The sequence below is a fragment of the Trichechus manatus genome, unplaced genomic scaffold (genome assembly GCF_000243295.1).
Source record: "Trichechus manatus latirostris isolate Lorelei unplaced genomic scaffold, TriManLat1.0 scaffold00024, whole genome shotgun sequence".
Lineage (NCBI taxonomy): Eukaryota > Metazoa > Chordata > Mammalia > Sirenia > Trichechidae > Trichechus > Trichechus manatus.
Genome location: NW_004443960.1, coordinates 10,206,023 through 10,225,015, shown reverse-complemented (window position 1 = coordinate 10,225,015; position 18,993 = coordinate 10,206,023). Strand labels below are relative to the sequence as shown.

The following is an 18,993-nucleotide window of genomic DNA, read 5'->3' as shown; positions in this document are numbered from 1 at the left end:
GTAGGACATGGGGCAGTGTCCCGTGTTTAATAGTTGCAGAACTTGCTGAGGAGCTGTCCTTTCAGCTGAGTCCTGAAGGACGAGAGAAGTCGGCCACGTGAACAGCTGGGAAGAACATTCCAGGCAGAGGCAAGAATGAAACACAGATGTATGTGATAATGACTGCTAACGCATACCGAGCTGTGTGCCAGGCTCTGTTCTCAACATATTAGCTCACTGAATCTTCACATACCCCATGAAGAAGGTACTGTGACTATGCCCATTTTATAAACAGGGAGACTGAGGTGCAGAGAAGTAACTTGCACAAAGAAGTGGTGGAGCTAGGCACTGAGCCATGTGGCTCCAGAGTCTTGGCAGCTGACCTCTAGATTATGGTTTTTCTTAAGTATGAGGGGCTTAGCCCAGTGCCTGGCACATAGTAATAATAATCACTAATATTTATTGAGTAACTTACTAAGTCCCTTGCACTGTGATAAGTGCTTTACTCATTTAATAAATGGTAGTTCGTACTGTGGTGGCTTACATGTTGTTATGACGCTCGACGCTTATGCCCACCCATGGTGGACAAGTTTCAGTTTAGCTTCCAGACTAAGACAAGAATAGGAAGAAAGGCCTGGCCATCTGCTTCCAAAAATTAGCCAATGAAAACCCTATGGATCACAACAGAATATCGTCTGATACAGTGCTGGAAGGTGAGCCCCCTAGGTTGGCTGCAACAATGGGCTCAAACATAGCAGTGATTGTGAGGATGGTGCAGGACTGGGCAGTGTTTCGTTCTGTTGTCCATGGAGTTCTCATAAGTCAGAGCTGACTCTACAGCAACTAACAACAGCATCATTTAAAAAGTATTACTGTTGGTGATGGCCGCTGGCTCAGTTTCCTCCTCTCCGAACGGCTACAGGAGTGCCTGCCCTCCTGGCTGGCTGTGCGGGACACACGTGAGTCACAGCAGGCACAGCCTCAGAGAGTAGCTGGGTGCCCACGCCTGTGCAGAGCCCAGGGGTGCAGGGACACCCTGAGGAGTCACGCCTGGGCTGTTAAATCCAAGCCTGACCTGTAACTGCTGATGCCCTTTGCCAAGATTGCCACTGGGCTGGCGGGTCCAAACCCTCTGACCTACAGACCCCGACTGCCACTTGCTGGGAGAGGAGGGGAGTTTGGGAAGCAGGCTGATCAAGCTGCAGGGCTGCACACTGGGATTGAACAGACAGCTCCCATTGCCACCCAGAGAGCCACGTTGTCCCAAGTCGGGCTCCTGACAGCAGGCCGTGCCCGAGTGAAAAACAACAGCAGCCGAGCTGGCAGCTCTGGGTGGACAGGGGAGCTGCCAAGTCCCTTCCGGGCTCGCCGCAGCCAAGGCAGCATTCCAGCTTGGCTCCGAGCCGGCTCCCAGGATAGAGTGGTGTGTCAAAGGCAGAGGAAAGCCTTCCCTTTGTGAACAGCTTGCAGCACTTGAACCTTTCTCATCTCCAAATAATAAATTTTCCACCAAATCTTGGAAAGGACGCCACAAAGAAAATACTGTCAGAAAATACAGGACTTAGGCCAAGGTGTACTCGGGTGTGCGTGTGTACGTGTGTGTTTGTGGGTGGATGTGTGTTGAGGGGAGAGATGTTCCCTGGCAAATGGCCAATAGAGAATGGCCGAAGTGATGCTGGGTGACTTGAGGGCTAGGTTATAAAAAGGATACTCCCTCCCTTCCTCCCTCCTCCCTTCCCTTCCCTTCTCTCCCTGTCTCTCTCCCTCCCCCTTCCTTCTCACCACACCTTCAACTCAACCACCATGCCATGAGGAAGCCCAAGCTAGCACACATGGGAAGACCACGTGGAGAGGCCCCCAGCTGGCAGCTCCGTAGAGGAAGTGAGGCCCCCAGCCAACAGCCAGCACTGAGTGCCAGACATGACACCAGGGACCGAGCCTTCAGGTGACCCCAGCTCCAGCCTTCCAGCTAGTTGCCCCTGAGGGGTACAGAGATGAGCTATCCCCACCAAGCCCTGCCCACATTTCAGATGTCTGAGCAGTGGTTTTAAGCCACTATATTTTAGGGTGGTTTATTACACATTAGACAACTGGAATAGTGGGCCCCCAAAATGGTGATCATGGTATAAACTGAAACAGACCTGCCTGTGGAATTAAATGAGACTTTTATAATGTAGTGAAAAAGACAGGGTATGAAGGCCAAAAGGCAGAGACGGTACCACTCTCCTCCTCGCCCCCATTAGTGTATCATTAGCTGTTTCCTGACAAGGCCGAGGGCAGCTAGCTAGGCCTGGCTTTGGCCTCTGGCAAACAAAGTTAGTGCAAAACTGAGTCCCACCGACAGGAAGCAGCTGCTGCAGAGCCCGGCCTGTCGGGGCTTGGGGAATTGGCAGGCCAGGCTGCCCTCTGCTGCTTCCAGAGCTCCAGGCTCACCCTGTCAGGGTGTCTGCTTGGAGAGAGGCCAGAGAGATGCTTCCTCCCCAGCGGGCACCAGCCTGGAAAGGCAGGAGTTTGCTGCCTCGGGCCCTCACTCTGTCCTGGCCACGGGTGACTGGGGTGACCTGCAGGACTCCTGGGTGGACCACAGCTGCCACCTGGCACCTGCCCACCAGGCATACAGATGCTGAACAGGCAGCCTCAGTGGTGAGCCTGGCATCAGTCTGGGCCCGGAAGGAGCCTGGAGTTGGCTGGGGCCTATCAGCAGACCAGGACGTGGCTCACTCAGCAGTGGGGCCGGGGCCAACCCTGAGCTGGTGGAAGCTGGGCTCCAGGACGCCGTGGCGCGTGGGAGACACCAGAGGAGAGCTGTGTCCACAGCCAACCAGTCCAAGGTGCAGAGGGGTCAGTGGCCTCGGAACGTGCTGCAGGAGGTGAGGAGAGGGAGGTAAGCCAGGAAGCAGGGAGGGTGTTGTTCAAGGTCAGGGGTCGGGGAACAGTGGGCACGCAGGGCGGGGCCATCCGGTATGGGGTGGGGGGAAGGACTTGGGGGAGCACAGCGAGGGTGGGCAGTCACAGCACAGGGAGCGGCAGGACACTTGGAGAGCAAGTTTCTCTGAGGACGAATCCGGGACATCAGGGCCAGCCAGAGGGCTGGAACAGCAGCAAGAATGCCTCAGAAGTCCCCAAAGGAAGAGCTTCCCGATGCTAAGAGCTGTGGGACACGGACGGCCTGACCCACCCTGTCCTCCCCCCAGTCTCCAAGCCTGACCACAGGGAGTATCCCCAGGGCCCAAGTCCTCAAAGCAGTTATGACATTCCTCTGAGCCCAGCACAGAGACAGGGAGGCCCTGGATGGTGTCACCCAGTGCCCACCTGACGCCCCACCTTCCCAGGGACGCTGACCCAGAGAGGCAGCCTTTCTCCCTCCCTGGCCCACCCCAGTTACCTTGTCCCGGGCTCAGCGGAGGTCACCGCAGGCTGATCCGTGAGTCTAGCTGCTGCAGGTGCTCCTGAACACCAAACGGGATGGTGGGCGTCCACATCCTGCAAGAGCAGATGAGGGATGGGAGGCAGAGGCCAGGGTGGAAGAGACGGCCGTGGCCTGGAGTCCCCAGTGCAACCTGCCCAAGTCTCTCCTCCTACCCAGTCTAGGACCCTGGGAAAATCCCACCCAGGAAGAAACAGACCAGTGTGGGGTCATGGGAAAAGCAGAAGCCTCAGCCTGGAAACCCCTTTCTCTATATCTGTTTCCACTGGTGATTGGCTGTGAGGCCTCAACAGTTAGTTGACATCTCTGTGCCTTATTCTTCTATCTGTAAAATGGGTCTTATATGACCCTCCCTATCGTCTTAGAAGATGCAAGTGTTTATGTAGATAAACGTGCTTTGAAAGAGTATACAATACCATTAAACCACGAGATTTCATGGGGACTTAATAATAGTAAAAATAACAATAATAATAAATTAGTTTGAACCATACAAAACTGCCAATTTTGTAGGTCAAAATGACTGGATATAGGCAATTTCACACGGTTCAACCTAATATAGCATTTATTGAACATTTTCGTGTGCCAGACACTATTAGGTGTCTTGACTAATTTAAACCTCACAAAACCACTTAGGGTAAGATGTTATAATCGCCCCCATTTTACAGATGAAGATCCTCGGGTCAGTGAGGTGAAGTGCCTGCTTGCCCAGGGTCACACGTAGGTGAGGGGCGGAGCAGGATTGGAGCTCAGGGGCCACGCACTGACCCAAACGCCTGGAGAGAGGGCCATTCTCCATGCACCAGGGCTGCTGAGACTTACGCCAGCGTCTCCACATGAGGGCACTTCTTTAGGCTCGCAGTGAGCTGCTGGGCCCCGGCAGCCGTGAACTTGTTGTATTGGACGCTAGGGAGAGAAATACATCCTGGGGCTGGGCTGGGCCTGGGGACCATCTAGCCCCAGACCAAGGCCAACATGCCCGGGCACGACAGCTCGACCCAAGCCCAGTGGGGCCCCCCTGGCTTCCCAAACCCTGGGCCCCTGCCACCCACTGCCCAGGCTGCCGCACTCACTCCAGCACCCGGAGGGACACCATGTCAGGAAGCACGTGGGCCAGGCTCTTGGCTCCCGCGTCGCAGATGCAGTTATTGTACAGGCTGCCGGAAACAGAGGTCAGCAGAGGGGCTGGGGGTCCACCCCCACTTTACAGAAGGGGCAGCTGAGGCTTCCCCACGGTCATGCAGTGAGTCCAGGAAGTAGCAGGACTGAGAGCAATGGCCGAGAGTGTGGAAACTCTGGGGAGGACAACTTACCGAGGTTCAAATCCCTGCCCTGCCACTTCCTGCCTATGTGACCTTGGGCAAGTCACTTAACTTCTCTGTGGCTCAGTTTGCTCACCGATAAAATGGGGATGATACAGTAATTGTGGGAAGAAGCCCTGGTGGTACAACAGTTAAGTGCTCAGCTGGTAATCCAAAAGCTGGCAGTTGGAACACACCTAGTGGCTCCTCAGGGGAAAGGCCGGGCAATCTGCTTCCATAAAGATTCCTCATTGCCGTCCAGTCGATTCCAGCTCATAGCCACCCTATAGGACAGCGGAGAACTGCCCCATAGGGTTTCCAAGGCTGTGATCTTTACGGGAGCACTCTGCCACATATTTCTCCCAGGGAGCGGCTGATGGATTCGAACCACCATCCTTCTGTTAGCAGCCAAGCACTTAACCACTGTGCCACCAGGGCCTAGGAAACCCTGTGGGACAGTTCTAGTCTGTCACGTGGGGTCGCTATGAGTCAGAATCGACTTGACGTAACCTAACAACAACCACAGGGTAATTGTGGGGTGGAATAAGCGAGTTCATGCTGGTGACGCACCGGGAACAGGCCCAGCACGTGGGATGAGTTAAATGTGAGCTGGGCTGATGACCACCTCACAGGGGGATTTGTGAGACTCTGCCCTAAGAAGATGTGACCAGCGCGTGGGTAGGAGGGAGGGACCCAGAATCGCTGGGCCGGCTCAGGTTTCTGTAATGTACACACAGCCATCATTAGCGGCGTCAGAAATAGCACGAGGGTGTTGTCGGTGCCGACCTGGCTGAATGCTCACGACCAGCGTCTGTTAACAGTGTTAACAGGCCAGGTGCTGGGCCTGTCACCACCATTCTGATCTGGTGCGTGACAGCCTCAGGGCTGCACCGCTGGGCTCCATGGCCTGCAGGTCTACACTGCAGCAAACCAGATCCAGGCTGAACCCGGGCTGGAGCCAGACAGGGGCTTTGCAGTCTCTTCCTGGGGTGGGTCTTAGGACCCAGGAGGCCTGGCCCCCGCCCCTCAGGGAGAGTCATCTTAGCCTATTTCACTGATGCCAAGATGCACAATGTTCACACTTTAAAATCAGCGGGATCAGGATAGGTCTTATAATCAGTGGAGTGTCATAGTCTAACGAGCAGATTTTTATTCTCTTGATGGCATGCAAAATAAAGGTGTCTTACAATGGATGATGGCATCTTAGATTCCATGAAATGTTTTTGTAAGTGTAAATCACCCCACCTGCTTCTCCATGCACGTCAAAAAAAACTCCAGATGCCTTCCCCTGACCTACAAGGACCCCCGGCCTCTACCAGCCCCTCCTACCTCACCTCCTGCCCTCTGTCCCTCATTCACTACACGCCAGCCACAGCGGCCCTTCTAGCCTTCAAAGTCCCAAACTCTTTCCCACCTCAGGGTCTTTGTACCTGCTGTTCCCTCTCCCTGGAATGCTTTTCCCCTAGAGCATCCCACAGCCAGCTCTTCTTCATTTTTTGGGTCTCACAAAAGAATCACCTCCTCAGAAGGTCCCCCAAACTCCCTGGTGAATTTGATACCTCCTATCATGGCCCCCTGGGCCCTCGCTGGTTTCCTTCTCAGCATGACGCACTCTTTTAAAATCTTCTATTCATGCACACGCTTACTCGCTTATGATACAACAAACTTGAAAGCAGGGACCACCTCTGCTTGCTCATAGCTGTATCTCTAGTTCCCAGCAGGTTCTGGGGCCATGGTGAATGTTAAATATTAGATGTCCTGCACAACTCTCGGGATGCCAATCACGTAGATTACGAGTCGTGCAGTACACAACCCGTAGAGCTGCATGTGGTGGCCCTGACTGGAAGGATGAATGAATGCATGACTCAATAACCAGGGGACTAAATGCCTTCTCCCTGGGTATCTGACCGGCTATCCTAGGCCAGTGGTGAGGATTGGGCAGAGGGGAGGGCTGTTTCCTCCAGCTTGAAGAGGGAGGAGAGCTGGCAATGCTGAGTTGAACAGCCAGGACTCTGGTCCAGGCTTGGCCCCTCATTAGCCATGAGGCACTGGGCAAGTCCTGAGTCGTATTCTTGGTACCACCAGGGGCTGAGCTGGAAGTAAAACACTCAAAAGCAAGAGGTGCTACCCCAGGGCCCACCAGGAGGTGGCAGGGGAAGGACTGACTCAAGTGTGATTGACAAGAGTAAGCTTTTCAGAAGCCAGCTTTGGACTCCAGAAAAAGCTTGTTCCACCCTCCCCTGAGGGGAAAAACAAACAAACAGAAAAACCCATTGCCATCAAGTCCCTTCCGACTCATAATGACCCTACTGGAAAGAGTACAACTGCCCCATAGGGTTTCCAAGGAGTGGCTGGTGGATTCAAACTGCCCACCTCTGGGTTAGCAGCTGAACATTTAACCACTACACCACCAGGGCTCCCCTGTGGGAAGAGGACTGATAGTTATTGTGCACCAGGGCTGGGCACTGAGCCAAGCGCTTTCCATGGGTGCTTGATTTAACTCTCCGAGGAGGGCACCGGGATGGTTCCCATTTTCCAGATGAGAAAACAGAGGCATGGACTGAGGAAGCGACTTGTCCAGGGTTTGTCAGATGCTTTTCTCCAAGGTCATGTTCAGAACATGGCATTGCCCAACCCCAGATGAGTTGTGTTCACATTAGATTCTAGGTAGATGGCACCCCCTCTGGAATGGGGCAATGCCGTGGTACCACCTGTAGTGATGCTTCTAGGCTCCCAGCATTGAGCCTTGCACCCCCAGCCCGCTAGCTTAGTACCTGACCCCATGATCGAGGCCCACTCACCTCAGCCTGAGGAGGGACACAGCCAGTGAAGGCAGGGCCTCGGCGAGCTTGCAGGCACCCACGTCGGTGATGTTGTTCTGGGACAAGCTGCAGGGACACAGCAGGGGAAGGGTGAGGACCCAACCTGGACCCCCTCCGCCTCAGGCATCCATCCGCCCTGGGCTTGGGTGAAGCCTGCTGTGGGCACTGGCTTCCACACAGGGTGGCCCACCACACCAAGCACTGCTCCACGGTCGGCCTCTGAGAGAGCTGTGGGTAAGGAAACAGGAACGGTGCCGTGGCCTAACTCCTGCAGCGGAGTGGGTGTGGGTGAGGCTGCAGAGAGGGACCTCGCTCTCCCTGCCCGCCCGTTTTATGACTTCATAGCGCTCCCTCTTTTCCCTTGGGACCACTTTCCACACTGTAATTAAACAAGTGCTTATGGTATTTCTAGAATGCCTCTCTTCCCCATCAGGCGGTGGGCTCCACAAGGAGATGGGTCAGGTCTGTTTTGTTCATTACTGTATCGCTGCGCCTACAGCAGTGCCAAGCACATAGCCGGTGCTCAGTAAATACTTTGTTGTTTTTAGGTGCCATCAAGTCGGCTCAGACTCACAGCGACCTATGTATGTTGTTATTGTTGTCAGGCGCCATCGAGTTGATTTTCACTCATAGCTAACCCATGTGACAGAGTAGAATTGCCCCATAGGATTTTCTAGGCTATAAATCTTTATGTGAGCAGATTGCCAGGTCTTTCTCCCATAGAGCCGCTGGCAGGTTCAAACCACCAACCTTTTGGTTAGCAGCCGAGGGCTTAACCATTTGTACCCGCTTAACTTTATGTGTAACAGAACAAAATGTTGCCCAATCCTGGGGGAAAACAAAGAAAGGAAAGGAGGGGAGGGGAAGAGAGGAAGGATGGGAGGGAAGGCCAGCCGGTTCAGTGTTACCTGGAACAGACCTCTCAGTGTCCTGCAATCAAGGAAATCACTCGGTGAATTCTGGGGCCTCCCGACCGCAGTTATGAAGGGAAATGTGGTCAGATTTTAATGATACCCTCTAGGTTCAATAAAATATCCTGTGGATCCTGCTTTATCTTCTTCATCTTCAACTTCCCAAAGCCCAGAACATTTCAAAAAATTAAAATGCACCACTTTGACAAGAGTACTTTACTTCTACATCCCAATCCACCTCTAAAGTGGGTGTGTCACTAAACGCTGCTTATCTTTATTACTGTATACTTTATAATTATGGATTCGTTCATTTGTTTGCTTGTTTATTGTGTCTCCTCATAAAATTTAAGATCTCTGAAGTCAGGAGCTTTGTTTGTTTTGTTCAAAGCTGGGTCTCCAGGGCCTAGAATGGCACCTGCACACAGTAGGTGCTGGGTAAATATTTGTTTATTAAATGAAGAAATGATTGGATGTGAGTCACTGGATGACTGAATCACTGAATGAGTGAATGAGTAGTTGGATGAATGAATGAACAAAATGATTAAATGAGTGAGTGAATAAGTGAATAGATGAGAGTAACTAAATGGGTGAGTGAGTGATTAGATGAATGATTGGTTGAATGGATGAACGACTGAATAGATAACTGAATGAAAGAATCAAAAAGCCAGCTGGGCTTTGGGGTTCAGATGCGGCGGGAAGGGCAGGCCCAGTCCACTTACTTGAGTGTTTCCAGAGCCTTCAGCTGAGGAAAGGTGGCCGAGAGCTGTGCGACACCTCTGTCCCCGATCTTGTTCTCACTCAGTGAGTCCAGGCTGCAGGTGGAATCAGATGGGGGCTATCAGCCAGTGTCCAGGAGGCCACCTGACCCCTCCTCCCCTCCTGCCCTGACACCGGACCCCTCTGTCCCTCCAGCCCTGGTTACATGGTAGACTGACAGCTGGCTCCAGGGTGCCAGTCAGAGAGCTGGGGGACAAGGTTCTCCTCCTGGTGGGCTTGACCCCCTGATTTGTCCTTAGGAGCCCTGTGAATTTGGGCAATTTCCTGAAACTCCTGGAGCCTCAATTTCCTCAACTGTAAAGGGGGGGCATGCTCCCCACCCCGCCTCCCTGATGGAGTTGCTGGGAACAGCAAAGGAGGCCAACAGGGAAAAGATCCAAATGTTTTTATTACTGGGGATTCCCATCTGCTGTCCCGTCCCTGCAGTGGGGTCATGGGGTGACTCCCTCCACACTGGGGAAGCAGCAGAGAAAAGAGAAAGAGAAAGGGACAGAGAGAAGGGCCTTCTCTCTGCATGTGCCTTGGGGGCGGGGGTGGAGGTGTGAAGGCCGAGGTCAGGGCAAGGGGGGTACCGGTCCCAGGTCAGTGGATACTCACTCCAGATGCTGGAGGGAGGAAAAGGCCGTGAGGATCGTCACCAGTTTGGGGAAAGCCTGAGGGCCCGAGACAGGGCCCAGCCTAGGAAGCAAAGAGCAGCGGTGAGCCTCCAAAACAGTCACGGCCCCTCAAGTCTGCTCCGGGGTGGGTGGAGACCAGGACACAGAAGCCAGGCCTGGTCTGAGGTTCCTCTCCTTCTTCTCATCCCAGCCCTCACCCCCCACCACCTCCATCAGGTAGGACCCCTCTCCCTTCTATTCAGGGTAGATTTGGTAAAGCCCCCCAGGCAGCCAGCTGGGCTTCCAGCAGGAGGCTCCCCGGTTTTCACCTCTGAGAGGGGACCCAGTACCCACTCCTCCCAACACACACAAGCATCTGAATCTTGGCTTTGCCTCGGACCTCCCATGGAGCTGAGGGAAAATCCCTTCACCTGAGTCTCTGCCTCCTCGAATATTTAGCCAGATCTTATGAGGTTGTTGGAAGGGTTAAGGAATTCATTCATCAAATACGTATTGCTTGCCTGTTAAGTGCCAGGCCCAGTGGAAAACAGCTGTGAGCAAAACAGATACAAATCCCCAACCTCATGGAGGTGACATTCCAGTGGGGAAGACAGATCATCAAACAAATAGGTGAACTATCTGTGTGTCAGATGAGTAGGCAACATGGAGAAAAGAAAGGGAGGACAGAGTCCACTTTCAGAACAGGCCTCACCAAGATGATATTTGAGTAAAGACCGGAAGGAAGTGAGGGCGTGGGCCGTGCAGATGTCTGGGAAAAGTGTTCCAGGCAGAGGCACAGCCAGTGCAGAGGCCCTGTGGCAGGATCGTGCCTGGTGACGGTGCAAACCAGCAAGGAGGCCCCTGTGGCTGGGGTGGGGTGGGCCTTGAGGAGTATGAGAAATAAGGCTGAGGAGGTAAATGTGGGCTATTCCAGGAAGGGTCCTGTGTACAAGGGGAGCCACTAGGCCTCTGACCAGCTGAGGGGCCTAATCTGCTGGGTTGGATGAGGCCTATGGGGTGTTCCACACAGTGGCTGCCAGAGGAGACATGAAAATAGCATTTCCTTCCTTCCTTCCTTCCTCAGAATCTTTGCGGGGCTTCCTGCCTCCAGGTGGCTGGTCTACCCGCCTCTGGGCTGTTCCACCCACAGTTGCTGTTCCCCAGAGCGCAGTTCCGACCCTGAACTAGGGGCTTTTTACACTGAAAATAATTCACAGCCAGAAGGAGCCCTCAGTGATGGTTTTCACACGTTTCCTCTTTCAGCAACATTTTTACCTCTGCACAAATAAGACACCTTGTCTCTGTTCAAAACAAGAGATGCCTGGCTTTTTCTGAGGCTTCTGGGGGAGGAGGGAGCATTGATCAGGGGAGCTGACAGCTCGTGGGTGACCAGCTGGGTGGCCTTGGGCCAGTCACTTAACCTCACTGGGCCTCAGCTTCTCCATCGGTAACACGGATAAGATAATGACTGTCTCCCAGAGCAGCTCTTGAGATTAATGTAATTATATATAAATACCTGTGTGTATGTGTGTCTATATACATACATACATATATATACACACAAAAACAAAAACCAAACCTGTTGCCATTGAGTTGATTCCGACTCACAGCAACCCTTTAGGGCACAGTAGAACTGCCCCATAGGGTTTCCAAGGAGCGGCTGGTGGATTTGAACCACTGACCTTTTGGTTAGCAGCCAAGCTTTTAACCACTGTGCCACTGGGGTTCCATATACATATACATATATATACACACATAAGCATACATACATATACATACATACCAAACAAAACCCACCGCCATTGCCCCGTAGGGTTTCCAAGGCTGTAAATCTTTATGGAAGCAGACTGCCACATTTTTCTCCCATGGAGTGGCTGGTGGGTTCAAACCACCGACCTTTTGGTTAGCAGCCAAGTGCTTTAACTGTGCCACCAGGGCTCCATATATTATAGATACATACATACATATATATGTGTGTGTATGTGTGTATATATACCAAAAAAACAAACAAACCCATTGCCGTTGAGTCAATTCCAACTCACAGCGACCCTACAGGACAGAGTAGAACTGTCCCATAAGGTTTCCAAGGAGCAGCTGGTGGATTTGAACTGCCAACCTTTTGGTTAGCAGCCATAGCTCTTGACCACTACGCCACCAGGGCTTTTATATATATATATATGTACACGCACACACACACAGTGAAACCTGTGAGAGCCGGAACTCAACAAGACCGCCTTGTTTTTCCAGGTCTCGCAGGTTTTCCACCTTTGACAGGGTGTGATCTTACCACTTTTCTATCGCTCGTTTTAGTGGAAAATAAAATTTGAGTTGTCCTTCTCCGACAGGTTTCTGCATTACACAAGTTCCAGCTTTCGCATGTATGTATATTTTATGCACGTATGTATCTGTGTTTTATATGTATGCATACATACACACACACACACATAAAATGTGTGTATGTAAATGCTCTCATCATTAGATGACCTAATACCCCAACACTAATTTAGGACCAAACACCAGCTTAGCATTTGACTTTGTTGGGGCTCGGTTGATCTGACTTTTCTGACTTTGGACCAACAACTTAAAGTCTCCAGACCTCAGTGTCTGCATCTGTACAATGAAGAGATAACGATGCCCCCAAAAAGGATCATGAGAGACAAGAGAGGTGAGAGCATTTGCAAGTGGAAAGGCTTTGTTCGGGCAGACAGATCTAAGTGTAACGATAACTAGTGCTACTCCCTCACGGCCCCTGTGCCCATGGACTGCCCCTTGGCAGTGGCCTAGGTGCAGCTGGGCTACCAAATGCCCACTGAATCTCCATTTCTGTCACCCTGGCAGCACCACCGAGGATGGCAACACCAGCCCTGGTTGCACTAGGGTGGCTAACTGTCCCCCCTTGCCCAGAACTGAGGGGCTTTCAGTGCTAAAATCAGGATGGTCCCAGAAAAGCCAGGATGGTTGGTCACCCTAGCTGCACATCAAAACCTCAAACGGATGCTCCAAACTGGGGGAGATGCCTTGATCTGAGTCCCTGGGTAGAGAGAAAGGTCTGAGAGTTTGCATGTTCAAAACACTGATGATTCTCATGTGCAACCAGGGTTGAGAACCAAGGCCTGGGGTGGGGTGGACACTTGGGGTTTAGAGGGTGGTGTTGGCCAGGGCTGTTATGCTCCTCTGGGGAGCCTTCCACACCACGCAAGCCCCTGTTGGTTCCTCCTGTCTCTCAACCCGCGGTGGTTTTGTTTCTCTTTTTGCTTTGGCTACCAGGAAACTCAGTGCTAAATTCTTGGTTGAACCATTACAATTGCGTAGGACCTGACAGCTTGCATAAAGTGTGTCTGGAAATGAGCAAGCTCGGGCATAGCCGGTGTTGTGCAGTCTGTGAGCAGACCAGAGAAAAGGACTCAAATGGTGGTCACGGCTGCATCCTTCTAAGGGAGGTGTCGACAGGGTTTACATTGGGCCCTCTCCCACCCTGGGAAGATGACTATTCCTGGAAAGTCTTTCCCCCTCCTCCCCTGATGGACTCCCCACCTGGCTCACCCCGACGGGTTTGCCAAAGTTCAATGCAGATACTGCCTCCTCCAGGAAGTCTCCCTGGCCTCCCCTAAGTCTGAGCTCTACAGCCCTCATGCATCCTGCCACTCATCACAGTAGCTGGTAACTATCTATTTATACAAGGACAGGGGCCTTGGTCATTCTGGGGCCTCGCACAGAGTACGTGCTCAATAAGTGCCTACAATGAGTGAATGATAAGCAAATGTGCATGTTAACCAGCAAATAGGCCAGGTAGCGCCCACCAGAGAAACTTCAGCACTAGCTCCGACCAGCCACTCCTCAGCTGCTAGAAGCTGGCCAGAGGGTAAGAATGATTCTGACGACCCGTCTCCCTTCTGGCAGCTCAAGCCGAGTTAACACTGAAGAAAAACCACCCCTTTGCTTACGCAAACTCCAGCTTCTTTAGGTCCCGGACAGCAGGAAGTTCCCCAGCAGCTTCTTCTGAGGGATTTCGCGTCCTAGAGAGAAGAAGTGATGTTAGGGGAAGCAGGCTCTTCACCTGTGCTGAGCCTCTACCTATTTCCCCATGATGCCTGCCCCCAGAGCCAGAATTCCCCTGCAGGAGTGCTGTCCTGGGTGCTATTGCTGCCCTGTTAAAAAGAAAAATCTCAGGACAAAGACAATATTCAGGGATGACTGGATGCAGGCACTTGCCAGCACCTATCCCAGACAGCAGAATAGGTGCTCAAATGTGTGGTGAAGGAATAGTGAGATAGTTAGCCTGTTCTGTGCTCAAGTTTCTCCTGCGCTCTGGACCTCAGCTCTGCCACCTACAAAACGGCAGCAGAACTGGTCCTGGCTTCCTCAAAGCCTGGCCGGGGGTGTCACTTCTGTCACTAGATACAGAAGGCAGCTTGTTAACTCCTAGCAGGGGACGGCTTCTGTTTTGGTTGAATTGTGTCTCCCAAAAAGATATGTTCAAGTCCTAACCCCCGGTGTCTGTCAATGTGACCTTGTTTGGAAACAGGGTCTTGGAAGATGTTATCAGTTAACACGAGGTCACACTAGAGCAGGGTGGGCTTCAAATCCAGTGACTGGTGTCTTCATAAGAAGAGGGCACACAGAGACACGCGCACAGGGAAGAAGGCCATGTGAAGACAGAGGCAGACATAGGCCAAGGAACGCCAAGGATTGCCAGGAACCACCAGAAGCTAGGAAGAGGCAAGGAAGGATCTTCCTCTAGAGCCTTCAGAGGGTGCACAGCCCTACTGACTCCTTGAATTCAGACTGCTGGCCTCTAGAACTGAGAGACAAAAAATTCCTGTTGTTTTAAGCCACCCACTTTGTGGCATTTGTTATGGCGGTCCAAGGAAACTAAGACAGCTTCTCCTTGGCTGTCGGGACAAACCTTTAAGTCCCGGGGGCTCTGCCTGGGTGGCCCACTGCGGGGGGAGGGCACGGGGTGTCACCAAGGGGAGAAGGCACTGAAGGTGCCGATGATAAACTTGACATTGGGTCCCGCACTTCCTCAATCTGCATGGCTTGGAGGAGCACTACTCCTCACCCATCTACCGCTCACCTCTGTATCCGTGCAAGGTTGCCCAGGTCTTCCACATCCTTCAGGGACTCAGCCTTGAAAGGCTCAATGGTGAACTTCTCCTCCGCCACCTGGAGTAGCTTCGCTTCCCCACGCTGCTGCAGGGACTCCCACAGCCCCACCGTGTCACTCAGTCCAGCCCTGTGGAGGAAGGGCCTCAGACCCAGGCACCATGACTGGGCTAGACCCCAATGGAGGGCAGCTTCATGAAGGGATCTCCCTACCTATTCAAATGCTTTCCTTCCTCGGCCTAACCCCTACCTTCTCCAGAAAGCCTTCTGTGACCACTCCAGCCCTTATCGATTCCTCCTTTTGCTCAGCTCTTGCAGTGCTTCTGTTTCCCTTTTCGCTTTGGCTACCAGGAAGCTCAGTGCTAAATTCTTGGTTGAACCACTACAATTGTGGTTGACCTTACAGCTTGAGTAAAGAATGTCTGGGAGGAAGGTAGGAGGGATTCATCAGAGATAAGGGTGAAGTGATCATGCAGATTGCAGAAAGACTTAAATGAGCCAAATTAAGGAATTTCAACTTCATCCTGAGGGTGGTAGAGTGACCTGAAGGGTTGTAAGCAGGGGAGGGATCTGATCATGTCTGAGTCCAGGGGAGAATGCTCTGGTGGCTGACTGGAAAGTGGAGTAAAGGAGAGAATGGAGGTAGGGAGGCCAAAGGGAGGCTGTGGCTTTAATGCAAGTATGAGAAATGGTGGCTTGATCAGAGAACAGAGAGAAGAAAATGGGTTTGAATCCAGATCAGTCTTAGAGTCTAGACATGGCCTAGTGCCTGGCACATAAACCAAAAAAAAAAAAAAAAAGACAACCCATTGCCATCAAGTTGATTCTGACTCATGGTGACCCCTGTTACAGAGTAGAACTGCTCCATAGGGCTTTCTTGGCTGCAGTCTCTATGGAAGCAGATCACTAGGGCTTTCTTCTCTGGAGCTGCTGGGTGAGTCTGAACCTCCACCCTTTAGCTTAGTAGTCAAGAGCAAACCATTTGTGTCACCGAGGGCACTCCTGGCACACAGCGGCACTTCGAAGATTGGTTGAGTAAATCATGCTGCTCCTTATGGCTGTGTGACCTTGGGCAAACTACTGTCCCTCTCTGAGCCTCAGCTCCCTCCTTTTAAAAATGGGAGAAATCAGTTCTGCTTCTCCCCCTGCTGCTGCTACACATACTAAGTGAGACCCCATAGAGCAAGCGCTGGGCACAGCATGAAGACCACAATAGGTGCCCAACCCAAAGGAGCCCCCTCCCCTGCCCCCACCTGAAACGGGAGACACAGCTGAGTCCCACGAGGCTCCCCAGTCCAGGGGGGTCGATGCCAGTGCTGCGGAGGTCCAGGGAAAAGTCATGGCCGGCCGCCTCTAAGGCCCTGCCCAGCACGTGGGTGTCGGAGGGCATGAGCCGGGTGCCCAGGAAGGAGAGGTGGGCCGGGAGCCCACGCACCACGTGCTGCCAGAGCCCAGCATCCCTCGCCTCATGGGCACAGTGCAGCAGCTCCAGCAGCCGCCCGGCCGGCAACGTCCCAGGCTGCAGCCGCTTCAGGTACCGCATAAGCACCTTCTGCTTCCTGTCCACCTGGGCAGCTGCTGCTGGCCCAGCCAGGGCTCCCAGGCAGTGGGAGTACGGCTGGAAGATCAGCCCAGCCAGGAAGCACGGCACACCCTCCAGCCAGTTGTCGTAGGGCCGTTTCTTGCGCGGGGTCAACGCCAAATACTGCGGCAGCTCCTTGTCCTTGATTTCACTGCTCAGCGCCAGCCACACGGCTCCCAGGAAGCACTGCAGCAGGAAGCTGGAGAAGGCCAGCTCCGTCCCTGGAGCCCCCGGGCAGGTCTGCACCAGGCCTTTGGCCATGGCCCAAGCCTTGACCTCTGCCGATGAGAGCTGGGCCTCCTCCAGGGTGCTGCGGTGCCCTCGGCCCAGCTCCCATGCTAGCTTGGCCAGCTCCACCAGGGCCCCTGGGGGTCCATCGTGGGCGGCCGGGCCTAACAGATGGACAAAGAGCCCTGTGAGTGTGGAGGGAAGCTGGGCCCTCTCGTCCAGCCCCACCAGGGCCTCACAGAGCCGGCACACTGCCTGGCACAGCGTGGGGCTGTGGCTGTGGCTGAGGAGGAACGACTGGCTGCGGATGAGCTTCAGGGCTCTTTCTTGGTGCTCAGCTGAATGCTCAAAGTAGCGCATCACGTAGGCCTTGGCCTGCTCGGAAGAGAAGCCAGCCATCTCAAACAGGCTGTCGGCCTTAGCCAGGCTCTGGGCGAGGCGGCCTCGGGGCCGGGCTGTGAGCAGCAGCGTGCAGCCCCGGAGCAGCTTGCGCTGGAAGAGGCCGGCCAGCAGCCCCCGGATGGAGCGGGGTTCTGTGGGCAGGGGGCCACATGCAATATGCAGGAAGCCATCCTGGGCTTCGAGCTCGTCAAAGCCATCCAGGATGAGCAGCACGCGGTCGGGCCTCCTCAAGATGTTACAGAAGACCTCTTCGTCCGCCAGCAATGGCTGTGGGCCCAGGGAGAAGAGCAGGTCCTGCAGGCGGTAGGTGTCCCCCGGACGGTCCAAACAGTGGCAGGGCAGGTAGAAGACAAAGTCGTACTGCGGCAGCTGGCCACAGGCCCAGGCCCGGCTCACGGACCGGGCCCAGCAGCTCTTACCCTGCCCTGCCTTGCCCAGCACGGCAATCACCCATGTCTCATGCCGCCATCGGTGGTCACTGGTAGCCAGCAGCACCTCTGCCAGACCCTCACGGGCCAGCTGCCGCTCTGCCCAGTCCTGGGTGGCCAGCTCCCTCTCCTGGCCCTTGTTGCTGCTCCTCTCCAGCCGTGCTCGCACCAGCTCCACCTCCACCAGGATGCCATCCGGGCCTGCGGGCTCAGCCAGGTACCGGTCCTGCAGCAAGCGGCAGAACCGCTCCACTGCCTCTGCAAAGGCCAGGGGATGAAGGGGTGCTGAGTGATAGAGTGCCCACCATGAGGGCAAGCTTGCCACTGTCACTTCTGCACCCATTCCCCACGCAGTCTTCCTGCACTGCCTTCTTCCTTGACTGCCTCATTCAGTCATCCAGACAGTTGCTCACTCATTCATTCATTCCCACACCTATTCATTCACCCATCTTCTTCCTTATTTAAGGAGCCCTGGTGGTGCAGTGGTTAACTGCTCAGCTGCTAACCAAAAGGTCGGTGGTTCAAACCCACCAGCCACTCCACAGGAGAAAGATGTGGCAGTTGGCTTCTGTAAAGATTATAGCCTTGAAAACTCTGTGGGGCAGTTCTACGCTGTCCTATAGGGTCACTAGGAGTTGGAATTTGACTCAATGGCAATGGGTTTTGGTCGTCCTCATTATCTATCCACTTCTTTTACTCCTTTCTTTATTCCTTTATTCAGTAACAGAACAGTAGTGTAATCCTGAGCAAGCTATATACCCCACTATACCTCAGTTTCTTTATCTGTAAAATGGGGAGAGTAATAGTACCTTCTTCATAGGGTCATTAGTAACTTCAATGATTCAATATACCTAAAGTGATCGGGGCGAACCTGGGTGGTGCAAATGATTAATGCTAGGCTGCTAACTGAAAGGTTGGCGGTTCGAGTCCACCCAGAGGCACCTCGGAAAAAAGGCCTGGCAATCTATTTCCAAAAAATTAGCCATTGAAAAACCTATGAAGCACAGTTCTACTCTGACACACCTGGGGCTGCCATGAGTCAGAATCAACTCAACAGAAACTGCTTTTTATCTTATTTTTTTGAGTGCTCAGAGTAGTACCTGAGTCCCTGGGTGGCACAAATGGTTAAGTGCTCAACTATGATTAATGCTCGCCTGCTAACTGAAAGGTTGGCGGTTCAAATCCATCCCGAGGTGTCTCAGAAGACAGGCCTGGTGATTTGCTTCCAAAAGTTCACAGCCTTGAAAACTCTATGGAACACAGTTCTACTCTGCACACACGGGGTCGCCATGAGTGGGAACTGACTTGACAGCGACTAACAATAATAACAACAGCAGCACCTGGTACAGAGTAAGCACTGAGTAATTCAGCCATTCTCTTCTTCACTCTTTTATTCCCACCCTCCACCACTCCCATACTCATCGACTTCATTCATCC

The 18,993-nt window shown here is 53.2% G+C and overlaps 1 protein-coding gene across 1 annotated transcript in view; it reads right to left on the bottom strand.

Annotated features, from left to right (window-relative positions):
* Nucleotides 1-738: 738 nt before the first annotated feature.
* The window catches only part of CIITA (class II major histocompatibility complex transactivator), a 60,700-nt gene continuing 42,445 nt past the window's right edge, over nt 739-18,993 (bottom strand). The window contains exons 11-20 of the mRNA XM_004373251.2: nt 16,170-17,814; nt 14,888-15,046; nt 13,755-13,826; nt 9,812-9,892; nt 9,157-9,249; nt 7,506-7,592; nt 4,477-4,560; nt 4,226-4,309; nt 3,365-3,462; nt 739-2,840 (exon numbers count right to left, since the gene is read on the bottom strand). Of these exons, the coding sequence (XP_004373308.2) occupies nt 3,387-3,462; nt 4,226-4,309; nt 4,477-4,560; nt 7,506-7,592; nt 9,157-9,249; nt 9,812-9,892; nt 13,755-13,826; nt 14,888-15,046; nt 16,170-17,814 (2,381 nt within the window). The 3' untranslated portion in view covers nt 739-2,840; nt 3,365-3,386. The remainder of the gene's footprint in view (nt 2,841-3,364; nt 3,463-4,225; nt 4,310-4,476; nt 4,561-7,505; nt 7,593-9,156; nt 9,250-9,811; nt 9,893-13,754; nt 13,827-14,887; nt 15,047-16,169; nt 17,815-18,993) is intronic.